Source organism: Protomyctophum bolini (assembly GCF_963924005.1).
Source record: "Protomyctophum bolini genome assembly, chromosome: 23".
Classification (NCBI taxonomy): Eukaryota; Metazoa; Chordata; class Actinopteri; order Myctophiformes; family Myctophidae; genus Protomyctophum; species Protomyctophum bolini.
In genome coordinates, this window is record NC_137884.1 from 14,676,428 (window position 1) to 14,697,358 (window position 20,931).

General features: G+C 42.0%; 2 protein-coding genes across 2 annotated transcripts; one reads left to right on the forward strand and one right to left on the reverse strand.

Annotated features, from left to right (window-relative positions):
• Window positions 1-384: 384 nt before the first annotated feature.
• klhdc10 (kelch domain containing 10) lies at window positions 385-9,280 on the reverse strand. Its single transcript, XM_080757673.1, has 9 exons — window positions 8,723-9,280; window positions 5,481-5,702; window positions 4,373-4,527; window positions 3,923-4,071; window positions 3,716-3,800; window positions 3,456-3,522; window positions 3,322-3,369; window positions 2,810-2,949; window positions 385-2,527 (listed from the first exon to the last, which is right to left on the reverse strand). Exons 1-9 carry the CDS (start codon window positions 8,796-8,798, stop codon window positions 2,318-2,320), a joined length of 1,152 nt encoding a protein of 383 aa, XP_080613799.1. The 5' UTR covers window positions 8,799-9,280; the 3' UTR covers window positions 385-2,317.
• Window positions 9,281-9,308: 28 nt separating this feature from the next.
• zc3hc1 (zinc finger, C3HC-type containing 1) lies at window positions 9,309-19,728 on the forward strand. Its single transcript, XM_080757672.1, has 10 exons — window positions 9,309-9,535; window positions 11,834-11,932; window positions 12,413-12,564; window positions 13,761-13,844; window positions 14,309-14,436; window positions 14,977-15,116; window positions 15,404-15,689; window positions 16,025-16,186; window positions 16,763-16,924; window positions 17,515-19,728. The coding sequence occupies exons 1-10, from the start codon at window positions 9,399-9,401 to the stop codon at window positions 17,584-17,586; spliced, it is 1,422 nt and encodes a 473-aa protein (XP_080613798.1). The 5' UTR covers window positions 9,309-9,398; the 3' UTR covers window positions 17,587-19,728.
• The last annotated feature ends 1,203 nt before the right edge of the window (window positions 19,729-20,931 follow it).

Consider the following 20,931-nt stretch of genomic DNA (forward strand, 5'->3'; position numbering starts at 1 on the left):
ATCTGAATAGTAAGCTTAGGAATTCATTGTCAACTTAATGCAGTGTTTTAAACATGCTAAGGTGTTAAATCATGAAATTAGATTGTTCAGTATTAAAGCTGCAATCTAATTTGGAATGAATAAAGTTATATTAACCATTGTGTGGAAGAGTATGTTAATATAATTAGTACAGTGGTCTCTGTGTAGTGGTCTCCCTACTAAAATGTAATTCCCTGATGTCGAAGGACATGCCAATCGACAATATCCCTCTTGCATGACCGGTAGGTTTGGTTGTGGAAGGTATATAGGTTGTAAACAGGTGTTACACTTAAGTTATTACCCCTTAGGACATCTAAATTATGGATTGCAGCTTTAATTGGTTCAACAGAGGGAGAGTAATACAAATTGGAACACAATACATTTTATTTGAATAAAAGCATTTTAAAGTAATTTTACGGAGCACCATGTTCACAGTGATTGATGGCTGGGTGTACAGATGAGGACCTCTCGCATACTCAAATGAAAGCTACATGGAATTATCTTTGAATAAAACTTGCATTTCATTTACAAGTTGTACCCACAGTAGAATCCATCCAACTCTTACGAGTTAAATTAAAGCAGCACTATGTTAAAGAATACAAAAAAGAATTATCCAATCTGTATGGTAGAGTATGTTAACCCATTTGTGTTTTAAACATGTTATAATTTAGCTATTAAATAGCAGATCTACAAGCTCGCTTGTAGATCTGCTATTTTTGAAAAATCGTGAAAATATTTATTTCAGAAAACTGGAGGATTTAGAAGAATTTCTAAAAATGTTGAGGTCAGGCCTAAATGGGTTAATACAATATAACTCATTCAACTATTAGAGACATTTAGATCATGTGAAAGGTCACATCTCAGGATCTGATTCAAATTATCCCCTGAGCAAGCAGGTAAGGCTCTATTAGCTCAATGGTAAGAATTTCAACACTTGAAACCGGGTAGAAGAGGACAGTTACATAGTGCTCCTTTAAGTCTCGGGGTGTTGCAGTGCTTTGCGTGTCGTGGTGGGTAACAAAGTCAAACTAGCATCCAGTAACCCACAAAGTAACGCAATTACTTTTCAAACCAACATCATACATATAGTTTCTCCACCAGTGTTGACAGCCAAATCGGCCGCCTTTCACTTTTATCCAGACATATGTATAAAAAGAAAATTAACTGAATTGAGCCTTTAATCTTTTAACACCCGATTAAAAAGTAAAACAAACAGAAACCCATGTCTCCAAATTTTTCAAGTGTGTGCAAACAATCTGATAAAGTACAACAAAGAAACTGCTTCAGTCCTTTCAATAAATAAACATGCAGCTTTTGTCTTCTTAAAGTGGTAAATAAGGCTGATTAAAGTATTTCTTCACAAATATGACACTATTTCCAGGATATTGGAAGTTTTTTTTTATACATTTATTTGATTGGGATGGGGGGGGGGGGGTAGAATGGCTCGACTTAAAATCCATAAAACATTCCACATTAGGTTTTTCCTTGATCATTTGATGAAGTGCAAACAAAAAACAAAAAGGCATCCCATTGTTTTTTGGTTTTAAGGCGGGGCTGCGTTTTAGACACAGGAACGACGAAGAGGAAAGGACATCTCCCCCAAAATGTTCTCCATATAATAGATCCTGTGCTCTGACTGTCCAATCCCGTCTCCTCCAATCCCACACACCTACCCATCCATGCATCCATTCATCCATCCAGCCATTTGTCGATGGGACTACTCACACATTTGCACGCAACGACGTGTCGGATACGCTGGGGGGAGGGGACCCATGGGAGTCACACGGTTGTCAATCCTCCAACGTGATACGGAACCGGAGGAACCGGATCCAACATTGAGGAACCAGGAATCGGTTCCATCACGTTTTGGAACAGTTTCTGGAACCAGTTTTTAAATCACACTGTCAGAGCTGGTTATGTCAGGTCTGCTATGCAATTACGATACCAGTGGTTCTAAAAAATTTAAATTTGGCAATATTGGTTCCATTTCTACACTCTCGAGTTACAGACATGTAAGGATCCATTTGGAACACCCTATCTGAATCGTTAAAGGGAATCGGACGGTCTATCCAACGTGTCATGGCCCGCTCATCCTCCCCTTTCCCCTCAGCACATCGTACCTACGCTTGAAAACCAACTCCCATGGGCAATACATTTAAATGGCTGCGCCCCCCTTCTCCCCCAGTGTATCCGACATGTTGCCGCCCGCAAAATGTATGAGCAGCCACCCATAGAACAAAGGCGAGCCGAGTGCTTCTTAAAGAGTTCAACGGGTGAACTCCAAAGATCCATTTGTCTATTATTTCAGGCGCTCGATGAGCTCCTGCGTGAGGCCCAGGTTCAGCAGCTGCATGGTGGAGAGCGAGGCCAGGTGAGGGAAGGCCTTGAGGAGCTTCTCCCAGCACAGCTCCAGCAGACTGGGCACCGCCAGCCAGATCTTAAACAGGGACCCCGTCCTCTTGTTCTCGTGGATGTTCACCACTCCGCCATGGATGAACATGCAGCCAGCCTGTGTGGGGAGAGAGTGAAGCATGAAGTCATAAGCCAAATTCCAATACCCAAAATCTCGGCCACTCGTTCGGTCACTCCAGCATGGCAGTGTTACAGTGAAATTGGTGACCTGTTGAAATCTGTGACAATCGTGTAAACGTTCCATAACGTCAGTGTCCGAACTAAGTCTCTGAACATAAATCATTGCGGTTTGTTTATTAGCAGAGTTCAACCTAGCATATATATTAACCAACCAAAAGTAACAGCAGTACTGTGGCGTTACTTTAAAATAATGACTAACCGGAGTAACAGCAGCACAGTGAAAGTATGCAGGCTCAGGCATCAGTGCTGGGAGTTTACTCCATTGGAAGGTGTGAAGGTTCATCTTCCATAGATCAGATAATATCAACTCCCCGTTGTAACCTCCACATATGAATACATCTGGAACACATACAGTTGTAAGCTCCACATTCCACACATAAAAACATATGCTGCAACACACACACTCACAGTTGCACATGGTTGCCATGAGAAAGAAAGAGAGCCTAATAATCTCCAACTCCTCAATTAAGAACCTGTTTTTTTTTTGTTTTTTTTTAAGAAAAATAAATCAGCTGCAGAAACTTGTATTGAATTAAAGTATATCACAATATATAAATACTTATACTTGCTGTATTAAAAATGTTCCATGAGTATATATAAACTTTGCAGTAACAAATGTAAAATGAGATACTCATTATGCAGAAATTCACAACCATGTGGAATTGTAATTTGTATTGCATCAATCACTTTAGACAGTACTTGGCCTCTCACCATTTCGTATTTGCACACAGCTATGACACCTCCTTGGAGCAGGGTATCCTACAAAGAAAGTCATTTTAGAACCATTTTCTCACATAGGGAAAGAGCAATGGCCTTAATATGTGACATGGTGTAAACATACTCACCTATTTTATCATGAGGTTTAGTTGAAATCTCCTCCCAGGAATTTGTCTCCAAATTGTAAGCATGTATCTGGGAAGAAAGAAAAGAAAAGAGACTAACATCTCCCGCTCTTCATAGTCACTCAAATAAAATCAACGGGTAGTTCATATGCCTTTAAAAAAATACTGTGCTGGTTTTTGTGATGTTATATATCAACCATAGAATTAATTTACTTTATATAATATAAATAAGCTAAAAATGCAGCTGATCTGAACCGTAGTACCTTATCAAGAGGATACGATGTCCACGATGTCCCTCCACCCAGGATGTAAATCCTTTGTCCGTCATGTGCTATCTCATGCCTGTACCTGTTGAACACAAATTTGGATCAGTCGCACAGATTATTTTCAGATGGGGGTCTGCGGCCCAAATACTGTCTATTTGGGGGCGTCCTTGACAGGCAATCGTTGGTAACACTGGTATAAATTACCGTTCTTCGGGCAGGTCGTGCGGAGGGTTGTTGGGCTTGAGGTGAATCCACTCCCTGGTGGTCAGGTCCAACCTGTGGAGGTCTGTGCTGTAGATGTAGCCTGTTGTCCCTCCAAACACGTACAGGAAGCCGCTTATGATGGCCATGGCCTAGTGGGGTGGGCACAAGTCATTTTTGAATTAAATCATGCTGCTATATATCATTGTTGTCATGTGGAGTCATGTCAAGAATCATAGGAGTTCTCACAGTTTAAGTCATTAACTACCAGAGTTTTTGATAGATAACAGTCTATACTCTATATAGACAGTCTATTGGACAAAATTAAATTGTATTCACACCGACCACAACAAAATGGGTACGGCCCAGCCACACATGCTAAAACCAATCCTCACCACTTAAGTTAAGATATAAATACATACATAAATGTATAAATATTTTATTATTACGTACCTGTCCATAGATTCTGTTGGGCTTCTTCCCCCGGCAGTTGAGCAGCGACCAGCGCTTGTACTTTACGTTACAAACATGAACGTCGTTCCCATTATTTTCACCAAAGGGAATCCCGGTGCCACCGAAAACCAGCAGGTTGTTTCCGTGCAAAACAGCTGAATGGAGACAAGAGACACTGTATTAACTTTCAGACATGCACTGTATTATGGACATTTTCCAGAGTTCAAACAGAGGTACAGTATGAACGCAACATTCCTGCTAAGTAGGATCGGACACGGGCGCCCGTGGTCCAGGCGATGCCACATATAGGCTTTGGCCTGACACCGCGTCGCATGTTCGATTCCGACCTTTGCTGCATGTCTCCCTTCTCGCTCTCCCTCTTTCCTGTCCATCTTCACTTGATACTATCAATAAAAGGCAGAAAAGCCAAAAATAAAAGTAGGATGAGACACGAAACATTCCGGGTAATGTCCAATTTGGCTCAAACCCCTCTATATGTGTGAATGGTCGCGGTGATTTCCAGTGAATTTACATTCAGTGTGTGGACGTGTTGCTTCTATTGTCCTCCCGAGGTGTTTTTGGAGAAAGTGTAATCACTCTGCTGTGTATTTGTATTGCATTCATTTGAGTTGGAAATATTCAGAGGATCAAACATAAACATATCTTTAATACTGCAGTAGCTGCTTCCCCCATGGCTGTGAACCAACGTTCTCTGAAAAGTCCATTCTGACAGCTTGTGGTCAACAACACTCCTAGTCCCTAGGGGGTCACCCTAGAACCAACCATCTGTCAAGCTCTTAAAAGTTCACTTTCTGAAAGCCAAGTGTTGAATATTTTTTGACAGCTGCAACATCACCCATGACACAATTTTCTCAACGTTGGGTCTGTGGGCCCTTTACGGGCCTGTAACTCTGATGGGTATGTCTGTACAAAGGGTACCAATAGACCTGCGTTCAATATAAACTGAGGATTTTACAGTGTAGATCAGGGGGTGGGTTGCCTTACACATATCCAACTGGGGGTTGAGAGAATCTATTTTATTTTGGTCATATCGCCCGGCCCTTGTTCAGTATAACAACCAGGTTCAAAGTTTGGTGTAATGGCCTACCTGACATGGAGGCCAGCTCTGTAGGCATGTAGCCCTCCGTGCGAATCTGCTGCCAGGTGCCCGTGGCAAAGTGGTAACGCCACAGTTCCCTGAAGAGTGGGTAGTCTTCGTTTTCAGAGCCACCGGACTCATCGTAGTCTGGGTTGTAGCCTCCGAACACGTACAGGTTACTGTTGTCTGCCACACATCGATGCCCGCTCCGAGCAGGGGGGGTGCGATGGCCTGGGGAGGTGGGCACAAGCAACAGCATAGATAGACTTAATAGTATATTACAGGTGGGGGTGGAGTTAGGCTTGTGTTGATGTGGTATTGCTAATCAGACAAGCTATCGTCACACGAGATACGACTCATTCCATGTGTGAGTAAAATTGGGATCCGGAGGAACCGGATCCAACATTGAGGAACCGGAATCATTATTTGGACCCGTTTTCAGACCCGGTTTATCACACTGTTAAGCGCTGGTATGTAGGACCTGGCATAGGACAGTGGAGGGCAGAGACGAAATGTTTTTATAATCGTCATGGGGGCCGAAAACGTAAGTAACAATAAGCTATACTACTACTACTACTACTAATAGGCTACTGAACAATACTCTCGGTAGTTACTGTAGCGGGCCACATGTAGTTGTTCCGATACCAGTATCTGCCGAAACTCCCAAAAATGCTCGTATCGGCGAGTATGCCACTCTGTGCCAATCGGATACCACATAATTTGTCACATGATATGCCATTTAAAGTAAAGTAATATTTTTGAATGCTTTACTAACTTGAAGCTGCACTTTAACTTTTGTTGTTGTTGTATCTATTCCTAGATCAGTGGTTCTCAAACTTTGTGTACACTCTCAAAACTACATACCTGGCTGAAAGGGTCCATTTGGAACCCCCTCAAGGAACCCTGAGAGTCTCTGGAGCACACTTTGAGAACCACTGTACTAGTCCTGTACTGGTATCGGATCGGTAGTTGTGGGATCAGAATCGGTATCACTATCGGGGGGAAAAAAAACTGGTGGCGTTACATCTCTAGCCAGGGGGTAGTCTTACTGAAGAGAATACCATGTAGTGTATGCCACTTTTACTTTAAGTTCACAAACATGTATTCTATACTATTACCGTACAATACCTGTGTATTATAATAGGGCTTGATGTTCTTCTCACTCATGTGAAAGTGTTGAAAACAGGAGAAAACAAATCAAAATCTCAAAATAAAGGATTACACTCATACAGTTATTAGATAGATAGCAGGTTGACTCCGGGCTAAACTATGAAAGCAGGATTCCCCAGCATTAAAATGAAAACCTTCTCAACCATGTCAAAAATGAACGCCATTACTTTTGCACTATTCTCACAAAATGGACCAAGAACCAAACGTGATTCAGGACAGTCCAGATAAAAGAATAATGAATATTTGTATGAAAAACACATAAAAGCTAGTTTCTACACCAACTAGCTATTGAATGGAGTTGCTTTGAAGGACAAATGCATCCAGGGAAGATAAACATGTAGACAAACTGCAAATTCCAAATACACAAGTACAGTAGAAGTAATATGAAACGACACAATCAAATGATACTGTTGCTAAAAAAGGGCTTTAGTTATTGGTACAGTCCAATGGGATACAGAAAGAGTGGGCACCTAAACATTGCGGACACCGGCTCAATGTTAAATTGTCTATTCTTAAAGCAGTTTGTGTGCCATTGTATTCTTTCAAAATAGAGACAAAATAGAAGCGACCTCGCATCTCACATCCGCCTGAGTGGCGGCAGACTGCTGGGCGAGTGTTGGCGCTTTGGCATGGGGGGTCAGATCAACATATGGAATGAATTCTGTGCTGGCCATATATGGAGTGTGTCTTGAGTGTACAGGGTTTGATGAGGCCAGATCAACATTATGTAATGTCAGAACAGGTCAGCTCCATTATGGAGATCTAAGGGTGGCAGCGGGAACAGTGTCTTGAGTGTACAGTGTTTGGTGAGGTCTGGCCATATATGGAGCATGTCTTGAGTGCACAGGGTTTGATGAGGTCAGATCAACATATGGAATGTCAGAACATGTCAGCTCCATATATGGAGATCTAAGGGTGAAGGGGGGACAGTGTCTTGAGTGTACAGGGATTGATGAGGACCCAGGTAGGGCCAGGCCTTAATTATCGGGCCTGTTGAGAACTCTAGTCTTCGCCGGCTGCCGGGCACAGCTGCATTAATAACAAAGGAAGGACGGGTGGGGAGGATCAACATATGGAATCATTGGAATGGCATAACAGGTCAGCTCCATATATGGAGATCTAAGGGTTTGAGGTCAGATGTAAAGTTGCTGGCTGGCTCCATCTATGCAGATCTACGTGATGATCCAGGCTTCTCCATATATGGCTATCCATGGATTTGATGAGGTCAGTGTCTTCACATATGGAGAGAGCCATATATGGAGCATGTCACGAGGTGTCACGGACTGACGGCCATATATGGTGCGACGGAAGTTTTCATAGTAATCTGCGACCTACGGTCGTTTTTGAACCACTGGTGTAAATCATGTTTGTGGGGGAGTTTGGATGGATACAATAATAAATGCATGTCTTCATAAATGCACAATATTCCTCCCGTTTCTGCATGCATGCATATTCTTTATTCGGATCCCCATTAGCTTCTACAAAGTGGTCGCTAGTCTTCCTGGGGTCCACACAAAAATGTATACAACAAAAACAGATCATTGGAATTTAAAACAGACTAGATCTAGTTATCAGCTAAAACAGTGAAGTCGCTCTGCATTTAACAGAGACAACAACGACCAATAGGAACAAAGTGTTTACACATTTTTTTTTTAAATACAATAATAAGGTACAAAAAATAGGAAGAAAAAAAACTTCATATAGGCCTATACACACACACACACACACACACATATATATATATATATATATATATTTGTTGTATTTTATTGATGACCATTTTGGTCACTAGAAATTAACACAAAAGCCTAAAACTGAACCCAAGCTATTGCCGTTCATAAAACAGACAGCAGATCAGATATAAAATATCGAAATACATAATTTTGTGTATTTATTAATTTTGGAAATACTCTTTTGTATTTATTTGTGTATAACAATTCAGTTCAGAACAAACAAAAAAAGGGACGCCTTGGGTTGAAAGTGTTTAAAGCCACTATGGTCAACAGAACCACAGACAGAATAATCACCAGAAGAACCAGAACCAGAACCATGCTAGCAGACAGTTAGCATGGGACGCTAACCTGCTAACGGCCTCCCGGTCACCCTCTCAAAGCCGTTGAGTCGGTCCGGACCGCGGGATCCTTCTGCGTCCGACATCCTGGTACCGGTCCCGAATGTATCGATCAATAAACGGGCTGATCAGTAATATTAATAATGAATAATAATCAATTGCAAGTCCCACTTTCTACTGATCAAACATCACAGCAGCGGCGCAGTGGGAGCGCATCCTTGAGGCCATTCGGACCCGTCAAACCTGAACAAGCCGCCCAATCACAGGGCTTGTTATTGGGACGCTTAGCCAGCAAGACGAGACGAGACGGGGCGAGAGGCAATCTCGCGATGCATGTATTTTGCCATAAGACGGTGTCGCGCGCTGAAAACCGCCGATCTACAAGCTCACGCGTGACGCGCCGTGAGCCTGAGCATTGATTGATACACACACACACACACACACACACACACACACTTATCTTCTTCATCACTTTCCAGTTCATCATCTTGCGTCTTCTCGTACTTTTGTGCTAATAATCGTTGCTTGCGGCTATATATATATTTATTTGTTTATTTGTATTTATTATTTATTTTATTGTTAATGCTAACCTTAAAACACAGTGTGGGAATGGAACGACACGGAACGTTGAGGGAGCATTTGTTTTCCAGGGGCCAGGAGGGAAGACTTTGAACGTAGGACCGATCATGGCGACGGTCGGCAGCAGTCGTGGTTCGGATCGGCTCAGCAACTCCAGCCAGCAGAAGTCGTCGTTTGTGTCGCCCGAGAAGGTGCGTGAACTCCTGAGTGAAGGTGTTCTGCCTGCGGACAGCAGAGACAACAGGTACGTCGCTTCCATAAACCATAAACCGCCTTGTTTTCGTCAAAAAGGAGAAATGTGACTCCATCCATAGCTGCTAGTGCTACACGAGGGGGAGGGAGCCCCCTGGCGGTCAGTTCAGTGTGGAACCACCTGAACATATTTCAAAAAAAGAACACGCACCCACATTTAATTTTATTATTATAATTTATTAATGGAACATATTGACATAATGATAAACACGCCTCTCTTGTTATTAACCGACATGTGTGCGGTGTTCATATTTATCACGTTTCATTTCACGTGTTAGTCAGTGTTGGAAGTGTTTTTGTCATCGTTATGTAATCATCATGAGCTGCACAGTGCACACAAAGTACGTGATGTACTAATGTCTAAATGTCTGCTGAAATATTATTTTGTGTTTTGTGTTTGACTCCAGATTAGCTCTGGTCCATAGCCTAATGCAAGGCAGACTTTAGCCCCTCTCGGAACCCCCTGGGTCAGCCCAATCCGAACCGAACCGGGCAGACCCGTAGGGTTCCTGGTCAAGCTAAGATTTTTCAATGCGATTGTTGGGACGCGGATATACACGAACTCATCGTTTAGTCCATCGGCGCGGAATTAGGACGCTTTTTATTGTGTTTGTTTACGGATGTGCGAACTATAAGTACCTTACATACCTCTGATAAAATCTCCTGTGTCGCGGAAGCCGTTAAGTATTTTTAATCCATGTTTGATTAAAAATGTCGCTTTGATTTCTTCTTGTTTATTTACCGTTTATTGTACCGCCTCTCGATGTGCGGTTGGCTTTGCGGGCTATGTCCCTTCCTCTGATCTGCTCCGTCATAGCTGTAGCACCACTAGCTAGCCAGATAGGCGGTACATGAGGTGTCAATAAACAAGGTAGGAAGAAGCGACATTTTTAATCAATCATGGATTAAAAATACTTAACGGCTTCCGCGACACAGGAGATGTGTCGGTATGGTATGTAAGGTACTTATAGTTCGCACATTCGTAAGTCAATACATGAATAACCATGGTTAAAGCGCGCAGAAGTCCGTCTCATGGCTTGTTTACGTTGTATTTGTTTGTGCGTAACTGGCGACAGCCCCACTTGAAGCAGGACCCAATGCAGTAAAGTCTTAAAAGTGTCAGACACTTTACTACATTCGGGTTCTGCTTGCGGGGCTAGGCAGACTTAACCATTAGGGCTACTATGGCGTATGGACCAGAGGCGAGCTAACTCCGTATTAGACATTTACATTAGTACATCACGGTTACACGCTTTCAGACGCATCGCCTTCATGTAATGTATTTGGCTGGTTTCGTTCACCTACAGTACCATGACCATGAAATGACAGTAGCTGAAAAGCCATTGATTAAAATATATATTTAATTTCTCAATTATTCTTGTACAAAGCAGGGGAGAATGGATGTGTTTATCTCTGTGAATCAGTGGTGGCGGCAAATATAAGTAGGTAGCCATGTGGCTCATGACTATCATGATTATAATTTTATTATTGACAGTAGTTGACAGTAGTCCTACATTTACTCAAGTACTGTAGGACTACTTGAGTGCCATTTTGAGGTACTTTTACTTTTCACTTTTACTCCACTACATCAAGAGGCAAATGTTGCCTCGTGATACTTTGTAGATTTCAGTTTTTATTACAAAACATAAATTAACCCTATAAACTCAATTTCAAATGTGAAAATAGCGTTCTACAGGCTCAACACTTGGCAATGCTTGTAGATCTGCTATTTTCAAAATATTTTAATACAATTTATTCACATGATACCTTGTGAAACAGGACATTGATTCTGCATAAAGAGTAATTTTACTTTTGGTACCAGGGTTAATATATTTTGATGCCAATACTTTTGTACTTTTTCTCAATTTTATCAGAACTTTTACTTTTAAAAGTGCATTTCCCGTCAGTCCGTCCGCCCGTCACACTGATTAATTGAAAATGTTAACTGTTAATAAATACAAACACCACGCCTCCATATATGGTCATGCCTCGTGACATAATCAGGGATGGATCTTCCTGATGTCATCAATATTAAGCCCATACATATGGGAATGCCCATATATGGAGATCCCTGATGTCATCAATATTGGCCAGCAACTCACATCTGACCTGAAACCTCAAAGCCTTAGATCTCCATATATGGAGCTGTTCTGACATTCCATTTGGTGATCCTTCCCCATCCATCGTCCTCCTCAATGTCTCCGTTTTGACTGGTACTTGTACTTATTAAAGAAATGTGGTCCTTTTTACACCACAGGATATTTGAATATGTTTCTCTTATGAATTCCAGTTTGCAGGGGGATTTGAAAGATGCACCAAAGAGCACCACTGAAGCACCCTGCGAGGCAACCAACAAGGAAGCCTTCTTCTCAAGAGTGGAGTCATACTCAATATCCTTTATTAACCCATTTTGGACTAAAGCCGATCAATTATTTTGTCATTTTTGAATACTGTACATACTGTACAGAACCCCAAGTGGGGTTCCCGTCCAGAAGGGTTAGAACACCTATTGTGGTTCCCACCCAGAACAGGGAATGTCATAGGCAATAATGTAGAAATTCATTTTATCCCTCCAAGAAGCAGATCTACAGGCTCACAACGCATCGCAATGAAGATCTGCTATTTGTCTAGTTTACTATTTACTGAAACTTTGTAGCCTACTCTTGATTGCGACTGTAGGTCACAGTTTACTATGAAAACTTGCATCTCCCGTTAGTCGGTTGATTGGGCACGCCTCGTGACATGTCACGCCACCATAATATATGGCCGTCTCCAGCAGTGTGCAGGGACCTATAATCTTTGAGGTCCTCACCTCGTTGCATGTTTGCTTTCATCCATGAGGCTCTAATACTTTTCCTTAACAAGAGCACTGTCTGCGATGGGCAGGTAAGCCCCGCACACTGTCCCCACTGTGCTGCGCCCGCTACGGATGGATCAACGTGGCCTGTGACATGCTGAAGTGTTGCACCTGCCAGGCCTTCCTATGTGCATCACTGCAGCCAACACTGGACTTTGAAAAATGTGAGCAAATATCCCTTTTATTGAGTGAATACTTTATTAGTCAGTGCACGTGGTACAGTCGGACATTAAGGCTAAATGGGTAACAAAAAGCCCCGGGGACTTGTTTCCATTGTGGTCCTATGCAGTGACGAAGACTCCGTGGGGGCGGCGGGGCTCGAGCCCTCATAATGAATTAGACCTGAATATATCATTACTCTATGGAATATATTCGCCTCGGCCCGTCCCGTTTGTATCGCGCCAGGTACCGTCTGCGCAATTCTCGTCTTTGCATTGGGGGGGCTCATGACGATTATAAAAACATTTCGTCTCTGGTCCTATGTAATTCATCAATATGGCATAAAAAATTAACACTACACTATATTGCATGTCATCAACCAATACAAAACACTATGTTCAAAGGAGAAAAAGGTAAAGCCACAGCAGTGAATGACACCTCCTTTCAATGGGACTTCTCCCCATGTCGTCTCCTGATAGATGATTTTTATTGTATTTTTATTTATATTTTGTTTTGTTTTTGAAAGAAACCAGTGATTCACATCCTTTTAACATGTTAAACGCCTGGGGGTAAATTAGGACCATTAAATCAGAGTGCCCAGCGATTTGCAGCAACGGAGCACATTTAGCGACGCACCAGGCGCTATCCCGGTATGTAGCTGAAGTAGCTTGATGAAGCCAAAACACTCCCGAGGCGATTGACAACAGGAGGTATGATTAATTCTAACGCGACTAGCGACGGGACCGCAATGGGCTGTCTAAAACATAGTCTTTGCTTAGAATTGGACAGAATGATTTAGATCAAGAGTTATTCACGTTTTAAGATTTTCGATCTGGTCGGCTAAAATGGGGGGAACATTTTCGATGACGTCCCAACCAGAAATTACATTGAATGTTGCCCAACAGACCCTCCCAGCCTGTGGAGCGATGCGATCGGTTTTGATATCAATAAATCTCCGTCCCTTTTATTAATCTCTGTCCTGAGTGCTATTTGATAGGACAGAGAACTCCATTTATGCCTCATGGGGTGTTAATGGATGGTGTCAGGGCCTTCTTTATTTTGTTGGCTGACTAGTAGAAGAGAATGTTTGTCCTTGACAGACATAAAACCAAATGTCAGAGTGAACTTTTTTTGGCAGGGGTAGGTTGTTACCTTTCTGCCAGTTAAGGACAATGATTATTACTTTTTCTTCACCCCTCAGACGAATCCCGCATTGCAGAGATATCAACACAACTGCAGACACAGCATGAGAAGTTCTGTCCATGGCCAGACTTTCCATGTCCAGGTAAAGGCCTGTTAATATTTTACAGTTTGACAATAGATGCTATCTTCCAAAATGACAACAGTGCAGACTTCTGGGTTATGTGCTCAGTATGCATAGTTTTGGACCGTGATTTAATCTTGGGGTGTGGTGTGTATGTGACAATGACAACCCGGTTATTTACGACCCAGCATGGAATTGTTGCCACCCACAACCATGAGAAGTTAATGTTTATGCTGTTTCAGCTAAGCTATGTGTGCTAATAACTCAACCTGGATTCGAACATTGCACGTGTCAATCCTACTGCTATGTAGATGATGTCCAAAGCGCCCTCCTGCTCATACAATGCTGTGTGTGGACACAAGCCCTAAATGAAAGTAATACCTTTCACTACATTGTGTTGATTTTTTTCAGAGCGGTTCTGGCTGGTCCCAGCCTCAGAACCCTCCGGTGCCTCTCACTACGTTGTTTTGTTGTGTTCTTTACAGAGAGGTTCTGGCTGGTCCCAGCCTCAGAGCCCTCGGTGCTACTCACTACCTTCCTAGAGCGCTTCCAGAGTGTCTGCCTGCTGGAGCAGCAGCTGCCTGCCATGAAACCAGATAATCTTAAATCCATGGTGAGAAGAGAACCTCACTTCCTGGCATGATATTAGACTTTTAGATTTTTTTATTAATTTTTTATGCCTCAGAACATGAAGACCCGTTTCCTTGTTCACAGTGTAGCAAGCAGAGTCGAAAGAAAAAAAGAAAAAAAAATCGAACTTCTATAAAATCACAGTTTTGATTTGTACTTGACCCATTAAGATATGAGGCTGATTCGACAAATGCCATCTAAAGCAGTAGTTCTCAAACCTTTTCCTGCCAAGGACCCCCTAAATCCTATATTATATTTGGCTGCGGACCCCCTAGGGAAGAAGAGAAGATTAGTTTAAAAAAACATCTGAATTATTAAAAATAGCAGATATACAAGCTCACAGAAAACTTGAACATCTGCTATTTTTGAGAACCATTGTTCTAATCTAAACCACTGTTCTAAATCTAAAGCGTTTTCTGAAACGCTTATGTTGCTATATATCTGCAAAAAAAAAGAGAACATCTAAATCTAATGCTTTCCCGGTTTAAATTGGTTAACATTACTGTTTGTTTCCTGTCCCCAGTCTTTGACCGAGGATGTGGTCAGTGTTGTCCTTCAACTGGTTGAAGAAGAGCAGAAGAAACGGACCATGGCGGTTTCTGCAGACCCTCTGGCTGTCCAGGTGGCTGCCTGCATCGTGGCTCTCTGTGGCTGGGCTGCTAGGTGAGTTGTCCATATTCTATCATATCTTGGAATCCTGGACACTAAACACACCGCCGAGCATAAAATTACTTGTCTTTGTCCTGCTGGATCTCTTCTCCACAAGTCACTCCCTAACATTTTAGCTTTTATTTGTTGGAGAAATTGTCAATTTTTTGTTATAGTCATCCTAGCTCCGTCTTTATGTAGTTTTTGTCAGTGGAAAAAGGGTAGTCGAACATTTTTTGCTTTAATCCATGCATATAGCATTGTTCATGGGTTCATGAGTCTCTTACTGTATGTCTTCACAGCCCGTCTCTACGTGCCATGAACCTTCCCATCCTCACCTGTGCCTTCTGCATGCGCAAGGTGGGCTTGTGGAACTTCCATCAGATGGACGGACCAGGTTCATCAGAGGTAGAGGTCATTTCAAATGCCGTCAGCCCCTCCCCCCAGACCCCGGGCCCTGCCTTTGTGTTAGCCACGCCAGAGGCTCAGGTTGACCGGTCCACTTCTGCCTCTCCCACCACCTCCCCATCCCCTTCCCCCGGCCGCATGAAGCTGAGGAGCCAGGACACAACGCCTCGCACTGCTCAGGTCAGCTCCAGAGTCCAGACCAGCTGGTGTAGAACAACGAGCCGATACTAGTGTGTAATTAAAAAAACCTCTACGATCTAGGAATTCTATTGATGGTAATATTAAAAGTGCAGCTACAACTTAGTAAATAGTATAATGATATAAAACAGTAGTGCAACATCAACTGAAGAATTCAAAATACAACATGACTACTGTAAATTACATGTGATAAATTATGTGGTATCAAAATGGCATAGACTGGCATACTCGCCGATACCAGCATTTTAGGAAGTATCGGAACAACAATTTATGGTAATCTTCAGAACATGCAATTTGATTCTCTTGACATTTGCCAGGTTGACGGTGTGTTGCGTACGCGCAACTCCCCTAGCCCCAGTGAAGAGCTGCCAACAAGCCCCCTGCCCCGAGGCAAGAGGCCTGCAACCCGCAGCCGCGACGGGCCCGCCAGCCCTCAGCACACTCCCAAACGTCTGCGTCTGTCCTCAGCTGGCAGCCCTGTAAGACCAAGATGATTCCCACTATTATAGACCTCTGTCTCAGTAGAGTCCTAAGAGGACACACAGCAGCTACAGCGCCCAGGAGGTCTTGGGCTGCTCTCTGAGAAAAACCTCCTTTAAAAACGGAGGGACTCAGCCGGCAGTTCTATGGGAAAATGAAGGCCTATCGATGGGATATGATTAGTGGAAAGGCCCCTTAACGGCATGGAGGTCTATTAGAGTAGGATTCTATGGGGAGAAACGGAAACCTTGTACCCCTGGGCGCATCAGTGGTAGGAAGCCCAAACGAGTCAAATGTCTTGCAACAGCAGAATAAGCTATGTGGCATAATGGCATTGACAAAGATTTGTCATATTCTTTATGGGCATCTATGCTGCTCATCCCCACAAATGCATGCTCCTTAAATTCTCAAATTGTGCCCGAACCCTAACCGACTCAATGTTTTCGGGCCGAGCCCAAAATGTATGCTAATGAGCCTCAGGTTCCTTGAGAAAAAAATAAAACAAATATCTAAAGCCTTTTTAGAAATCGATAGTTGCAGTACTACATTTGACCTACTTCCCCGTGTTTGTGTAGGGCACACTACATAGGATTGCCTTTGAGCCGCTCACCCAGCACAGGGACTGGTGTCCTTGGATCGTGGCCGAGTCCGGAGGCTCCACAGTGCTTCAGCAGGGCTGGAAGGCTGTCCTGAACCTCCTCCTGCCTATGAAGAAGAGTCCCAACACTTCAAAACAGGCACGTTTGTTGTTGCAACCTTAATAGGAAAAAAAAGGACACTTGTTCTGTCACGGTAGTCAAAATGTACTAGCCGATTAAAAAATATATATTTATCTTGTTGTGGAGAATGTCCAGAAGTTAACCAATTAAGTTAACCAATTAACCCATTAAGGATGGGAACCCGTGTTTGGGTTGTTGCTGCTATGTACAGTATATAGCAACATATTTTCTTTCCTTCTATTTCTCTTTTATTTTGTAAACTTGGGTCAGGATTTAGAAGGCGTTTTTAGAATCAGCCTCAGCTCTAAATGTGTTAATGAAGTTATCATAATGGATCAAATTAATTAAAATCTAAACATTTTTGGATTATATTTTATTATCAAATGGCCAAAGTTTAAATTAAAGTGGTTATATGTTAATGTAATAATCAGAATCTACAAATGAACTAAACGTTTCAAATAATTCTAGTAGAGTAAAAGTGCACTATTTTGTGTATTTGAAAATTGTACATAGATAACAGTACTTGAGTAAATGCACTTGGTTACTTTGCACCACTGCACGCTTGGAACTATTTTCTCTCAACTTTCTATTCTGTTCTGTTCTTCTAGGGCCCTCTGGACAAGTCTAAAAGGGTGTTTGCTATATTCCGTCAGTGGCAGGTGTCTGTTCCGTCTCAGTAGAGAGACTCTTTTCAACCCCAGGATAAACACTTTTCTGGTGACTTCTGCTGGTCTTTGTGGTACTGGGTGTGTGGAATGGATGGACTGACGTCGAGGTCACATGCATTCCTCCCGTCCCTTAAAGGAATACTCAATTTCTCTGCCGCTAGGGGTAGACGGCCTCGAACACTGCTGCAGATCAGAACCAAACCATTTCAGTGAATTCTGGCTGTTTTAACGTCAGACCTTACAGGACAGCACAGGGCACGCCATGTTCAAAACATCGACACAGTTAATGTCACAAAGTGTTCGCACATTGGTCAGTGGGGTATTCCTTTAAGGGCAGTGTTTACAGTCGAAAGAGTTTTTCCTCCGAATTTGAGGGAAGCAGTTTGATGTTGTTTTGTTAGAACTGTCTTTTCTGTGGGGAAAATTGAGAAAATGGAAGAAGAAAAAAAAGGATGGAAATGGATGGAAATTCAGATGTCTGTCGGGTGGAAAAAAACCTGGAAAAAGATAATGTAGTTAATATTTAGTCACAAGCTCTTAATACTTTCATTGGTTAAATATAAAACCCACACACTTTTACTTAAAAAAATAGCTAATCTACAAGCTTGAAGATCAGATATTCTTGATACTTTTGTGTGACACTATTATGACAAAGTAGGGGTTATTTTTAAAAGTTGAAATATGAACATAGGATGTTTCTGCCCGACAGCAACGATATGTATCTATCAGAATGAATAGACCTTGTGCAGATTTAACATTTACAGAGAAAATGTAGGGCTGGGCAATATATTGATATTGTATACAGGAGATATTAGAGACTAGATATCGTTTGGGATTTTGGATATTGTAATATTGTGATATGACATACTGTAGGTGTTGACTTTTCCTGGTTTTAAACACTTGAGCCTTATTTTGTACTTTAAAAATTGTCCATAGCGAAAACAGCCCATCTACAAGCTCACAACACGTTGCGATCCAACACATATGCCTTGTAGATCTGCTATTTTTGAAAATGTAATTAATATTGAGGTATTTCTTGATTTGATTTTGTTCGTATTGCCCAGCCCTAATCTTACATGAAGACTGCTACTGTGACATATCATATTAATATTATCAATGTTTTTTTTTGAAAGATTTACATATGAGGGAAAATAAGTGACTGACTGACCACTGGAATTAAAATGTTTACCTTCAATCATAATGTGAGTGAAGTGTAAACATGAAGTAAAAATTTTCAGAAGCTGTGAGGAAGTGTGTGTGTGTGTGTGTGTGTGTGTGTGTGTGTGTGTGTGTGTGTGTGTGTGTGTGTGTGTGTGTGTGTGTGTGTGTGTGTGTGTGTGTGTGTGTGTGTGTGTGTGTGTGTGTGTGTGTGTGTGTGTGTGTGTGTGTGTGTGTGTGTGTGTGTGTGTGTGTGTGTGTGCGCGTGTGCGCGTACGTGCGTACGTGCGTACCGTAATTTCCGGACTATAAGCCGTGACTTTTTACCCATGATTTGAACCCTGCGGCTTATACAACGGTGCGGCTAATCTATGGATTTTTACAGCTAACGCAGAGCCATCTAAGGCTCTGAGCTAACGTAACGTCCACTAGGGGGCCACCTGCAGTTTATAGTCCGGTGCGCTTGTATACGTACATATTTGGGATTTTCCCTAAATTTGGCTGGTTATATTCATGTGCGCCTTATAGTCCGGAAATTACGCTACTCATGGTTTGTCTAGCCCATTTAGACCTGAGGCTCAAAAAAATCCTTCTGAATCCTTTTCTGAAAAACTTTTTTATTTAAAAAATAGCAATATAAAAATAACTACATCATCTAAAATGGCACTAGGTGTAAAGATGTATAGGTCAGTTAAAATGGTCTAAATGGGCTAAAGATAACTACAAATTACTATTTGTCATTGTGTACTTTTTTTCCTTTGAGGCGGAAAATGTCCTTTCCTGGCGTGTGCTTTAGTTTTGTATTATCAGATATTAAAGCCAAGTAGAACAAAAGCTGTGCCATAGGAATCCAAACCAGTTTTGGATTAGAAGAGTGAAATGGTCTCATTCCAGTTTGCCTTCATGTTGATGCAGTTCCTTCCCTTCTACTGTGCATGTGCATTCACTCCTAAAATCTCATATGGGTTTTTAATAAAAATGTTTTTTTTAAGTGTTCTATTTTCTGGTTTGTTTTTGATCACTCCATTGCCGGTGAGAGTGGGTGGGTTGGATAGAGGGCAGGGTGATCAAGTGGAGTGGGGGGGCAGCTTGGAGATTGGCTATTTTTCACCCTTGTGTGATGAAGCATGAAATTGGGCTTAAATCCACGTCACCCGAGGCAACTCCTTTTGCAACCAGATCTTATTTTAATGATGTTTAGGATACAGGAAACACTTTGCTGGGGGTTTTTATGTGTAATGTGTTTTAGATATTTTAGTTATTCATGTTCATGGCAAATGTGTACTGAAAATGTGGTCTTACTTCCTTCCTGGACTACAAGTCTGAAGTCACAGTCACACCTCCATGCAGCCGCCTCCTCTCCACAAGGAGGGGCAGTGCACCAAGGAATTATGGTCTTTGTAGGAATTAAGCAATTTTCTGGCCATAGGGTGCACATTTTAAATTGTGCTACTGTTGTATACTACAAATACCATTAACATTGAGTGCCTGCAGTTTCTTCCAGTGGTGACATGCCCCTAATTAATCGATTAATTGCTCAGAAAAGAATAGTTGCACGTTTCTCAAAATAACTTGGTATCTCAAACATAAGGATGGTATCTAAAAAAATAATGAAGTCTCAGATTAATGACTTTAATATTTAGCAAATGATTAAATTGGTCAATATCTCAAAACTGACTTGGACGGTATGGTATCTCAAAATAAATTAGTTGAAGGCATTGGAGGAAAGAAAACATGCTTTAGGCTGTGCCATTGTGGGAATGGAACAGGAATGCTGTATTTAACGAACTAGTAAGTTGTAAGTGAAAATCGAACAAAAGTTAAAGGCAGTGTAAGAGATTTTATTTGGTTAAATTTAACTTTTTCCTTTCTTTTTTTTTACTTGAACCCTACTAGCCGGGGAGCCACAGGCCCAAATTTGGACAGGACGTGTACTTTTTATTTGTGTTTTTTCTGTTCATTTGGTCATTAAGGTCCACAGAATGAGAGGCCTGCTCTGCCGGAAACATCGTGAAAAGAAGTTATGGCCATTTTTGTAGAATACAAAACTGCTCGCCCCAATTCCAACTCGCCCCAAACCGCAAAGAAAGGTCGCCCCCAAAGCCTGGCAAAGTCGCCCTAAAATCTACGGCTAAGTTGCCTCCAAAAGTCCGGACAAGTCACCGTAAAACGTATTTTCGAGGTAACAGCAGAGAGAGA